The following is a 13,647-nucleotide window of genomic DNA, read 5'->3' as shown; positions in this document are numbered from 1 at the left end:
GAAGGTGGCAGTTGTTGCAGGTGAACGTGCAACCAGTGGCAGAAAGTTCCAATAGTTGCTATCGCTATAACAGTATGTAGTAACCACGGGATTAGTACACGTTATATTAGTGGTGATGGTAGCAGTGGTCTCGTTCAAGGAGGTGAGCCCTGTCTCGTAAGTCAAGTGTGAGTGTTGTCTTCAGTCGTGGTATGTTCCTTAGAAATATCAGCAGTGCTTTTAAGCACCTTTAATTTACTGAGGAAACTCATTGGGATTGTTTAATCGAAAAGCCAGTATTAAAGACATAGTTTCCTACCTCAACCAAATCCAAAATATTAGCCATACCCATCGTTTTCCAAAAGTTTGAAACCTTTCAGTTGTGGCGCTACACCTGCTTACGTTCCAGTGGTCCATTTACGCCGGTATATAAAGTCAATCTTACTGGCATGACTGGCATGATACATATTGGAGAATAAACGTGAACTATTGGATTGTACCAGGAGTTCTTCTGATGGGGATCCCTCCCCGCACAGGAAAATGTGTTCACTTTGAAAGATCTTATTGTAGTCAGTGAGCATACTGAAAACTGCCAGTGTGAACGCGTCCCTGAGTGAGCGCGGCGCGGGACGGATGACTCACGGAGTTGGGAATACTCGGAGTGAAATCAGTCGCAGATGTCGCACCGCGGTTGCCATGGTTTCCTTTGGAGGATATTTGCTCTGGAGCAGATGGAACCAGAATAATTGTCAAAGATTGTTATTCTTCCTGCCTCCATATCATACCGTTTTCCTCTCCAAATTCATCCACATCCTCTGTAATCGGGGGATACTTCCAGCGTCCAGTGACCAGATAAATCTGACAGCGTCATTATCATCATCCAATCCAACTAAACATAATATCCTGTCTCATCTCTGTCTCTCTCCCTCTCTCTCTCTCTCTCTCTCCAGGACTCTCCTACCCCCCTCCCACAAACAAAAAACACAAACAACAACTTCTCGTCCCCTATAACCGATTTAGATTCCCCTCTCTACTTGTATTTCTATATACCACTAATTCCACGATCATTTCCACCAACTTATAACAGCCGATTGGGTGACGAGCATACTCATTCGGTCTTCGTCACCATACAGACATCGGAATGCCATTCCTGAGCATCTTCTAGGGTGTTTTAGCACTGCACTCAGATATGTTTTCAAAACGAACTTCACTGTATTGAAAGAGAGTCACTTTACACCCCTCCTCTGATACTGTGTAAGGTTTCCACACGTTCACCACTAGATTTTCTGAAGTGGCTATAAGCAATGACCACGTTTTTTCTCTTAAAAAGTTTCAAGCTGATTTGAAGCTTAAGATTAGGACCATTGCATTTGCGACACGGTGCCACCACAGAGCTATGCTAATCACAGGCGCAAACCCTTTTTCAAACCAGGAGAAGGGCAACGAAAGCATGAAGCTTCTCCATGATACGTTTCGTTAGTACTCTGGAGTAGGCCTACAGACTGTTACCTTGTTTCTGGACATTTCTCTCGCAATACACCCACATCCGACTATTATGCTAATTGATCACCATCATTTTGCCCCCGCGTCGGGGTCGCAGACAAAATACAACCATAGGTCGTCCTGAAGCCAAGCATAAACTGGGTTACGGTGTCAGGGGATAACCAACATTTTTCTCCCTGTTCTCATCATTCCGGAGTTCAGGATCACCACCAGCCAAATTGCAGACACATCCGAGACTTTTTAGCCTGATTTGGGGGGAATTAACCTCGATTTTTCTTTTATTGTACGCGCCATTACTCCGACACAGCCCGAGGAAGGGGTATAGTGATACGGGTCCCACTTGCAAATGTATCGGGGAGCTGCCGGGGCTCGGAAAGGTGGCGATGCGCTACTCAAGAAGAGAGATTGCTCCGAGACAACTTTTTAAAAGGGGGAATTATTGTGTGCTGGATTAGAGAGAAAAAAAGGAGCGCGACTTCGAAACCTATCTCAATTTCAGTTCATCCCAGGGCAATTTCTGACTCCTCACATACACTACAGCCTTCTATACGGAAATCGAGCGCAGTCAGTATGTATGTAAACCATCATTCCGTCTGCATGTTATTACACCCTTGCATTAAAACGTGGCTCTCGGTATCAACATTGCACCAAAAGTTTTGCATCCGTACATTCTATTCTACTTGTTGAAGTGCGACATTTTCCCCTTCTTTTGAAAGACAATCTGCTTATAATAGAAGCCTACACTTTGCGCATCTTAATCATTCTTTGATTGCTTCCAGGCTTTCAAGGCCCTATCTAGTGCTGCCATTGCTGATTTTGTTCGCATACACATGCTGTGATCTCACCATGCAATTTAATTCCCAAGTAATGTGCAAAAGAAATATCTGCTCACCTGAACATCATTTCTCTAAATGCTATATAAAGATATCGTTAATTTTGACACACCATACTATACATCGTCACAATCTTACTCGCGCCGATGAGAAATGGTTGTCTTTTTTGTTTGTGTGTTTGTGTATGTGTGTGTGTGTGTGTGTATGTCCGTGCGTGTACGTGTCATAAAAAATGTTATTCTATTTTTTTTATGCTGCTGCTGCTGATGTTGTTCCTTTGAGTCATTTTACTCTCTCTCTTTCTCTTTCTCTCATAGCCTCATATAGTGTGACGTATTATACATTCATCTCAGTTTACGGCGATCAATGCCTTAGCAGATAAAGTAAGACAAATTCAAGCAATCCAATTGCACTTTATACAGATTAATGTCGATCACCGTTGAAAAAGAGGGAAAATACAGAAAAGTATAGATTATAAGAAAATAATGGCTATTGTACAGGGATATGTCGAAGGAGTGGGAACTTGAAATGCTTATGGGTATCATGACTATAAGTATAAACATACTGAACATTTATGGAGAAGAAAGATGAATGGATAGATGACGATATTGATTATTGGATGATTGATACACAAATACACGTATTCATACTTGAGTAGAAATAAGTAGATTAATAGATGGATTGAGAGGTAGGGGGAGAGAAAAAGAGAGGGAGAGAGAGAGAGAAGGAGAGGGATGGCAATTATAATTATCACCTGAGCGCCATTTGCCGATGGCAAGGCGGGTAACTGAAGGCGAGTATTTACTCTTGCTACTCGTCAAACGGATTTAATTGCAGTGGTGTTAAAAAGAACTTGCTAACAGATCATCATATCGGTACCCTCTCTCTCTCTCTCTCGCTCTTCTCCTTCTCTCCCAATTCGGTACCCCCATCTATCTATCTATCTATCTATCTATCTATCTATCTATCTATCTATTTATCTATCCATTTTCTATCTATCTATCTATCTTCCCTTCTTTCTTTCTTTCTATCTATCTATTTATCTATCTATATTTCTATCTTTATATATATCTATTTTTCTACCTATCTATCTATCTATCTATCTATCTATCTATTTATCTATCTATCTATATATATATCTCTCTATCTGTATATCTTTTTATCTTTCTATCTATCTTACTATCCATGATCTCCCCCTTGATATAATTCTTGGCAGTATACGGCGAGAGAGTTTTCATTAACAGTCAAATTTTTATCGTATAATTTCATATGTATCAAAGCAGCTCATTACGAGAACGCGAAATGACATCAGTCTCGGTAATTAGCCTACATCATACATAAATACATACATACATTACATATCATTACTTAACCTTCGTCGTGTAGAAAGGCTTTCTAGACGAAAGAGAGAAGTAATACAGACGCTATACAAACTACTCAAATGTTGTTCCTTATTCTTCTCGCCTCTTCTCTTTAAATCAAATTGCGAATGTTAATTCAACGAAAGGATGAATACATGGATATAGCATTTCAAGGACAACTTGAATACGCGGCATGAACATAAAATTACACGGGGATCAGAGATGAAAAAAAAAAGTGATAGAAGCTGAAAGAAGGGAGAAGGGGGAATGAACTTTAGCCAAGAATATCCCGGACTCCTTGCCCCTTTCCGTTTTCTTCTCCGGGTTCTACCGCCTCGCCATTACCCTATTTATGTTCCATGAATTAATCTGCCTCCGCGTAAGAGGAAGTGCAAAGACGACATGAATTTCCTCCGCTCCGCCCCTCGTCTGTACCGTGGGCTAACATGTATCAAGTCCAATCGAGTTCGTACAGTTTTGATTCAACGACTCGCGCAGTCACCACACTTTACACGAGAAGCCATGTATAATATGCACACACGCAATAATTCAATTACCTTGCAAACACGATGCCACGTTTCCGTACTCATTATGTGGCTTTCATGATTTCTGGGTGATAACATGTATCAGTGTCTCATTGTGGAGACATTTTCACCATCTGGATCATTTGGAGGGGGAGGGGGTTCTTTGCTCGTTGGGGATTATCTTAACTCGATGATGTCATCTCAAGGATGTAACGCCTGGTAGAATTAATTACATCTTGAGGGGTCACTTCATATTATTCATAATATGAGTGTGAAAACACAAATAAAAGTTTCCATATACTGCATTTTGGCTGAGATACATTCATCAGGACTACTACTACAGTCAGTATCACTACTACAGTGATACCTTGTTACACGACACAGCTCTCTTTAACATGTCTTTTCGTGATTGAATCTTTCCCATCACTGTCTCCAAAACCTCAGCAAAACATATTCCCCAAAATTAATTGGATCGGACAGAACACTTTCACCGTTAGAGCAAGGAGGTACTTAGCAGACGTGATACCTCCTTGGTTAAAGTTAGTATCAGCTCGAGTGCGTCTTGCAAGAGCCAAAACTTTTGTTTCAAGAGGAAATGCAAGTAAAGACGACAGGAGGGGGTGGGGAGTTAAGTAAGGCGGCTGAGGCATTGTCCTTTGGCATTTAGCGTAGGGGACACGAATCATGCCGTTACCTAGCAACGCACCGCTTTTCCGCCTTTTTCCTACCACGGTGGGCCGTTTCGTGTTTAAGAAGCCCAGTAGGGCTTCTGTTCATGGAAACAGAAGGGATCAGAGAGTTAGCTCTCCCTCTCTCTTGCAAATGTTACATAATCAGGAAACTTCCTCTCACAAATTTCACGATGTTTATTTGGGATGGTCCTCGTTGGGTCATTAGGTGTTCTTGGCAGTGGACAATGATCTCCGAACCATTTTTACGGTGTATTGTGAAACAACAAAATGCCGGGGTTAGTTTAACTTTCATGACGGTCTGCGTGTCTTTCAAAGTCAAGAAGCTAGACGTCCCTTTGATGATGTGTGGATTGGATAATGATCATCATCTCTATTTCCTTTGGCGCATCTCCCCACAGTCCCCATTGTGTTTTAATCTGTTGAGTATTGTCAGTGTCAATTTCCATTTTGAAGATCATAATAAGTCAAGGGGCAAAGGTCATTTAGAATATTGAATGAAAGAGCGCAGAACCATTGATTTTGATTGAGATAATGGAATGTGACTTTAACGTAATGCTTGATTGATTGCAGCAATGTGATGGCGTCGTAGCTTACTGCATAAAGTAAGCGTAATGAGTATAGCGTGTAAACAGTATGGAAAGCATTCAACTTTTCAACTACTTCAACCTCAGCCATTCCGTCAACCGTGTAAATTATCGACGCCTGTTCTTGTTATGTGCTGTGGACAGCATTCACTGAATAAGGTGGACTTCATTTCGATATCGAATTTACTCATAGCTTCATTCATATTTCGTGAGAAAAGAAGATCGATCTGTAATTTGCTCGTAAGATATTAATGATTGTGCGAAATTGTGGGGTTTATCTGTCGGTAGATTAATCAAAGAGCCAACCAACTTGACTCATAGATGGGAGTTTAAATATGAATACAAAAGTCCACCAAAATCAGTGCTTGCAACGTCAAGAAGAGAGCCAGTTATAACACACATTCTTGAAGATGCTAATGCAGCTCCCGTGATCTTAAGGGGGAGGAGGAGGAGGAGGAGGAGGAAGGAGAACGAAGAAAGAAGACCACACTCCCGAAGGCTTGTCACATTCGCACTTTTTCCGCAAGCGCCACCATCCCTGGAAGACATGCGTGATGGCATTCCAGAAAATCGCTTTTCAAAAGTACATCTCCATATCAAAAACCAGCGAAGCTGTGACACTTCGCCAAGCAGATGACCACAAAGGTCTTCGTAGTGAACGTGTTATTTCCCCTCGGCATTCCCTTTATAAATGATGTGGCGTTATCGCGTCTGATATTCCATGAGAGAACTTCATTGGATGCCCACACGCGCGACTCGTAAATCATGAATTCGTTATATCAACACTTCCATCTCAAATAATCGTATCATACATAGTCTCTGAACTTCCGCAATGAAGGAGCAGCAAGCGTCTTTTTTTTTTTTCGATACACTTGAATTTCGCTGCCAAGAAAGGTCCCGATTTATTACATCTGACGCCCTTTACAAACTTGTTTACGTTAGCGTTAAGAGATTTACAGACAAGTTGAAGAGGCTGGTTTACAGTTGGATGTCAACGCCGCTGAGCATCGACTGAAGTGGGGTCACACCCCCCAAGGGTGTGGGGAAATATCCCCCTCTGTCCTTGGCTTCTACAAGTAGCTGTTTCCACGTCGTTATCAAGCATAGTATGTTCAGCAAATCAGATTTTTGTAAATTTCCCTCCCCCCACCCAGTCCCTCCCCCTCTCTCATACTCGTTGAAAATCAAGTACCCGAACCTGGCGCCATGAGCACGCCATGTGTGCCATTGCGACCAGAGAGGTGACTGTTCTAACCTCCCTGTTACGATTGGTGTTAGGTCCGCTACCTGTTGATTAAAAGATTCACAGGGACGCATGACTGTCGTGGCTTCTGCGTTCACATCCCTATGATAACACCCCAGAGCAGTTAATTGAAAATATATTCTTAACTCAAGACAAATTACACTCCTGCAATATCTGAAATGCAGAGGAAACAAGAGGATTTACGTCAAAGACGTCGTGATTACTCAAGACCAAGACGAATATTTGGATTGCTCGTCTGGCGCCATGTTCCACTAACGTTTCTCAAATCAAATGTGTGTTTTGGTTTTTGTTTTGTTTGTTTTCAATTTTTGTTCTCTCTTTCTTCCTTTTTCATTGATCAGGTCTGACTGAAATTTTAAGCCACGTGACACTTTTGTACTACTGCTACTACTAGCTTTCGAGGTTATTTATTTAATAATTTCAAGCACAAAGTAGCTGGCATTCTACTGCATTCCATAACGCAAGGTGCCTCCAGCCCTCGTTTAACAATATTCGAAACCATACCGTCGGTGGCAGCCTCCCTTCCATCCGTTCCTCGATCTCCACCCAGTATTAAGTCCGTAAACACCACCAAAAACCTTGTAACCTCCCCCCCCCCCCCCCCCCCTCGGTCTCTGTTCCATATTGCTGAAATATTGGCATCAGCGTTTGTACGCCAATCATAATGTATTATCATTCTACACTTCATATCAAGAACGACAAAGATCTTGCTTGACGCATGCCCCGTCCCTCGATGACGAGGATGGCTTCTTTCGAACATTCATTACAGGTTGAAATGATAAAGTCGGGAGATTCTTAAATAGGTGAATACATACGCCGATGGCATGGATGAGGGATTTGAAGCGTCACGTACAGGTGCTGCTGCTAACGAGGGGTGCACTGAGCGAGCTAGACGACTGAGATACAACCGTTATACATCGCTTTGGTAACACATCCACATTAATCCCAAAACATTTTACTGTGACATTATTTGCTCAATGGGGATTTGTTGGTGTTTGCAGAGTGAATTTCATGACTGTATATGCTGCTGTTCCTTGCAATCGCAAACCTTGCCTGAGGTTGCCGGATATATCGACGACAAATACACGCAAGCTGAATTCAAAGTTTTGTATATGAATACCCCAAACCCTGAAATATGAACAGGTGACTTAAAGAGCTCGTCAAGGGGTCCTCGTAGGTACAAATATACAGTATATATAGAATTGACCTCATCAGTCAGATTGAAGGAGAAGGGTTACGCTTTGCTTTTGCTTGTAGCATGAGGCAACCTACTGCGTTTTTTTTTTTTGTTTTTTTTTTTTTAACCTGAGTTTGTCCGTTTGCGTATTTGTGCATTCGTGTGTGTTTGTTTTGTATGTGTACACTTTCTATATGTGTCAACGCATTAATTAGCAGCTATTAGCAAATATAGCCACGCGTGGTGACAAGCGTGATGTGGTCCCCGCAACAGTCTCAGCTAAGCAGCAGACAAGAACTGGCGGGAACGGACGCGTCGTCTGCGCCAGGAGCCGTGAAAAATTTCCGGCTTCCATTTATGGCGTTGCCGATTGATGGAATGTTCTGTCTGCATATCATGCAAGTATATTTATACACGTAATGTTCAGAGAATGCAGCAAAATTCACGAGAAGCACGATTGGAAGTAGGTATGGACGTGTTTTTGAAAGAGTTTGAGAAGGGTGCGGGCACCGTCGGCTTGATTACGGGAAATTACTACAAAAAGTGAGTCTGCAATGGTTGGAAATTCAGCGAAAACATGACACTATGAATTAGATCCTCTTTAGACTCTCTTATGAGGATTGTACTTTATTGCTCCTGTACGATCTGATTCTCTGGCGAGTTAAAAACAGCCATGTGATTTTTAAAATCTAGAATCAGATCCGGTAGCTCGATATACTTCGGACACTTACAATGTCATGGCACACTATCTATTAGTCAATCACCTTACAACACATGGTGTATGCTGCTTTTATGAAAAGGATTATTAAAAAAGTGACAGAGGAAGACAAAATTAAACTGTCTCCAACGCGCTGGTGTCTACACACAAGACTTGGATGTCAGTGTAGCAACAATCTAGCCCACAAAGCGCACTTGCACTGGTAAACCATCAAGCCGAGGCATATACCGTATACCTAGTTAATACTTTCAAGTGCTTCTGAACGTTAAGAGGTTACCATTCATTCTTAATGACGTCTGACATTCCCACTGAGTTTGCTTCCGTCACGAGGTCTATAAAGACCCGAGGTAGGGACATTCTCAACGGTTTCAAGCCTAAGAGAGAAATTTTTTTTTTTTATTATTATTTTTTTTTTGAAAGCACTGGGACTTTGCCACTGATGCAAGAAATTCAACAATCGCGTGTTGGAGGGCTCCAAGCAAAATCCTCTCCCGAGCCGTCTCGAAACCTACTTGCCGACAATTCTCGGTTTTTGTTGTTTGTTTGTTTGTTTTTTGGTCTTTTTTTTTAAATGCGTGGAATTTAAGATTTGATTTCGATATGTTTTTACCCAATGCCAACGGAAAATGCATGATTTCTCTTGACACATATCCACACATATTGGGTCTAGAACGGTTATTACTTCGTCTTAATATTGGGATCAATTTTACGGGGTTATGACGTGAGATATTACTTCTTTTCTTTTCCTTTTTTTTTCTTTTTGAGCGAGATAATTTTACATTGTTGTCAACATCTATGTACCTGAGGTCTCTTGCGATAAGTAAAACTGACTGGATTTTCTTTGGGATCTTTTGCTCATTCTGGTTGTCGTGTTTGTTGCATTTCGCCTTTACGGATAGGCAAGCAGAATGAAGTCCTGTAGGTGGAGCTGAAATAGGGTACATCAGTTCGTTGTACAAAGAGTTAGCAAGTTTAGGGTCTATGGTTGCACAAGGGCGGCGACACAAGGGGGTAAGGGTCAAACGAACTGCACATAGGTGTCAAATGTTTGTCGAGTGTGGCATGGCGAGAAAGTTGTTGAATGGGAGGGGGATAAGGAGGAATGTCTATTGGTCATGTCCTTTTACGTCCCGTGTTTGCCCAGCGTAATTCGGAGGCCAAGAGCTATAGCCCCGGATCACCGCGCAGGTGTGGGCTTCTCTGGAGGTTGCAGTCGCCTCGAGAAGGAGACAAAGAATGAGAGGAGGACACCTCAAATACGATTGAACATCTTCAGAGACAATGGATGAGACAGACGACAGCGAGGGCTGGCTGCAGAGTGACATTCAGTGGCGTATTCTTGGCGGGAATCGCTCAAACCTCGCATGGGGGTCATCTCAAAGTCATGGTATCGGGCAAGTCTTCAGCGCACCCCTTAATGGATGAGAAGAATATGGTTATCTCTAGCACGATTGAAAGTGTCACAGAGCTACAAATATTTTCGTCACTTTCTCCTTGTTTTAGGGTGGAGGAGGATCAAAGAATGACCGCTGATGATCACCTCAATTTTATCCGGAGAGTAGGGTCAATGTGTATCAGACAAATGGCGGCATGACTACCGATAATTATTGATCGGTGTGAGCTCGAATATATCGGGTCGTGATATCAAGGGAATTCAGACTGAACGGCACTTATGAATTCTAAGTAGGCCTATTTTCCCACTCCTTTTTACGCTCAATAACGCCTCACAAATGCGCGTGCATTCACTGTGTGACACTCTCAACCGATCAGGCGACGTATTGAAAGTGAACGACAGTTCATAACCTTCTTTCTTTCTTTTCTTTTTTTTTTCTCCGCCAAATATCATTAGTGTGAGGAATCCAAATAGGTCTAGGTCTATTTTTAATGTCTAAGTCTGGTGCTAATCACTGTTTTGGTGCAAGAAACCATAGGAACTATTCAAACAGAGATGTACCAACGCGTGATGCACCAGCATGCCCAATTGCTGTCCTTAACTCCAACAGCTCTTATCTTGACTTATCCCATTCAAAATCCACTGCAGAATACAAAAGGAACTCGTAGTGAAAGGAACGTTTCTTAATTCAGAAATAAGTAAATCTCGCAGAAAAGGGGGAGGAATGGCGAAGACAGCGCCCAGACAATTAATGTTTGGATTTTGTTTCGTTTTGTTGCCGCGTCAACCAAGAAGTGGGCATCGGTCTCCTTCAGATGTGAAAACGTTTGAAACCTGTCATGTTCCTATTCTTCGCATTGTGCCGGCATATCGATTTAACCAGGGAGGTGGGAGAGAACTCCCTGATTTAACTCATAATCTTCCGAGCAGTCTAAGCAGCGAGAGAATATGGAAGAAGATTACATCAAAAGCGAGAGAGAAGCGGAGAATACGAGGATACCTGAATCGCCAAAAAGGAAGCAATACAATTCCTGGCTTCCGATTTTCTTGTTGTTAAATCCATTCTTCCTCCTAAAAAAAAAAAAAAACAAAAAAAACAAAAAACAAACAAAAAAAAACAGTAAAAGAGGGAAAACGCGCAGTCGGACAGAATACTTCTCACACATGTTTTAGGGTTGTCGTTGTTGCTTTTTTTTTTGCGCGCGCGCGCCATGTAAATAGTCGTTGACGGTCGAGAGCGTATCCAGGGACAACGTGCGTTCACACAGGACGAAAGTTTTATATCCGTATGCAATCGTCTGTGCACTGATTGGCTGCGCGTGCTGGTGTCTAAAATATGATACAATACATGCTATGTGCCTCGCGAAGATAGAAAAAACGGAGGGGTGATTAAGATCTAGATGGAAAGGACAAAGAAAAATTTATTCATAAAGTATGAAAGTCACAGACTAATTTGCACATTACTTGAAAGTGGAAGTCTAATTTGTAATCACATAAGTCTGTATCATTACAGTGTATTATGATTATAATCATCGTTATGACCCCATTTTAAGCGTTTTTAGCGAAATCTTCTCCGGTTCTCTTCAAATATGGATGCTCTTCGATGCCCTATAATGGAAGAAGAGTTTCTCACAATTAGGGTCAAAGTTTCCTTGTAGCGTCAACGTCGGCCATATTGGTCACACTTTCCATCAATTCTTATCACCAAAAGAAATACATTGTAGTAAAATCACAAATTTCTGCTGTGGATTACGGAGAAATAAGCAAAATCAAATATATATCTGGCAGCAAAACACGGCAAGCTCTTGTACGGTCGAAAAAAAAAATGAGCGTAAGGCGTTATGAGACAATTGCCGACGTCAGTCCTGGTTCTTTTTTCTCTATTTTGTACATTTAAACCTTGATCATTTCTCCCTCCTTTCACTGTATTCCCCTCTGTTTGACGTGATTTTATCAAATCAGTGTAAATGTATAAATGATATACACCAAATTAAATGTTATGCAAACAGACATTAACTAATAGTAACTATGATTGTTCGATAAGTAACATTTAAGACTATCCACTTCGGTCGTTTTCGTTGTTCCTGAAGGTTGGTTTCAAGTGTAATGAATGAAAATAATCATGATCACCGTTCTTTATCTAATGCTGGAAACACATACATGCACGAGCCTAGTTGTAGTCAATATATTGGCACTAGGCTCATAATAGAAAGCCCAGGAAATGGTTTCCCACGTAACAAACTTGACTCGTAGAGAGAAAAAAAAAAATGACTGGAAATGAGGAAACGCGAACGGAACATTAAGAAGGCGTTCGGGCATGCACGATTTTGAACTTGATTAAAAGTTCAAGTGAGGGGGTCAAAAGGTCACTAGGTTCTCTTTTTCCCTCTCCTCTCCTTTGGTTGGCAGGTCTTTTTTGAAACATGAACAGTTTCCTAATCCGTGATGAAATGGAATGTCTTCAAATGCTGTCAGCATCGCAACTGAAGGAACGAACATTTGCGACAAGTCATCAAAGGGAGGTATTTTTACCAATATGATGTCAAGAACTACCCTGTGCAGTCCCTGGAATGTCGAGCTACATATAGAGAAAAGAGCAGGCTGGTCAGTTGAGGACATTCATCCGATATGTATTACGATCACTACAGCAGCGCCAAGGGTTGCTTTGGACCTTTCACCACGTTCACTGCATTAAATACACTCCCCCCCCCCCCCTCTCTCTCTCTCTCTCTCTCTTTACATGTACGCATTTATTTATTCAATCATTCATTTTATTCGTCTATTTATGTATTGATCTATTCATAAGGATAAATAGGCCCCCATCCTTTCCAAAGCACAGTTTCAAGTTAAATGCGTCTGACCGCAAGCTGGTCTATACTATCTCTTCCCTCCCCCCTTTTTTCCCCAATCAAAGTGCGGCAATTCTGAGAGAGAGAAACATATCGCACACTTATTGAGAGTATAAGTTCGTATGTTCTTATTCTCACAACTGTTATATCCTTGAGTTTACTTGTTACGTTGTTTGCTTGCTCACATCAAGTTCGTCTCTTACTCGGCCAACACAATCATATTGTTCATTAATTGCAACAGATTTTCACATGTTGGTAAAAATCAGCTGACTTACCGGCAGACACTGGCAGATGACGCAAACCATTTCTCCGAACGGGTCTCCAAGGTTCGGATGCCATTCGTCTTCCAGGTTGTAGAACTCTGCTCCAAACGTGCATCCTGGAGAAAAAAAAATAACAAAAGAGAAAGACAAAAATGGATAAAGGATCCATACGGTTAAGCCATAATGGTTATACCTCCACTCAAGATGAAAGAGATATGTCATCGAGGTTATAAACGACATTATACCAGCTCTCTCGTTGCTGAAAAGTTGAGATGTGTAACACCAATTTCATCTCTCTGAATGTAATGAATTTTGTCACGACTGATTATGGTTAGGGCAAGAAGAAATCGAGATACGTGATCTACTACACAAATCTGTCCCATCCCATAATTATTAGAAAGGTTTTCCTCGTTTCGCATGACAGCGGTGGCGACGACAAATACAGGAAACTACATAGAGACTTGATTTCACGAAGTGCGTTACGTGAACCATAACAGCCCAACCTCC

The 13,647-nt window shown here is 41.6% G+C and overlaps 1 protein-coding gene across 1 annotated transcript in view; it reads right to left on the bottom strand.

The window, feature by feature from the left end:
- Positions 1-13,647, bottom strand: part of LOC140238462 (chordin-like) — a 70,244-nt gene that overhangs the window by 30,040 nt on the left and 26,557 nt on the right. Inside the window, exon 2 of the mRNA XM_072318364.1 lies at positions 13,153-13,256. Coding sequence (XP_072174465.1) covers positions 13,153-13,256 — 104 coding nt within the window. The remainder of the gene's footprint in view (positions 1-13,152; positions 13,257-13,647) is intronic.

This window comes from Diadema setosum, chromosome 15, assembly GCF_964275005.1.
Source record: "Diadema setosum chromosome 15, eeDiaSeto1, whole genome shotgun sequence".
NCBI lineage: Eukaryota > Metazoa > Echinodermata > Echinoidea > Diadematoida > Diadematidae > Diadema > Diadema setosum.
This window is presented reverse-complemented; position numbering and strand designations above follow the sequence as displayed.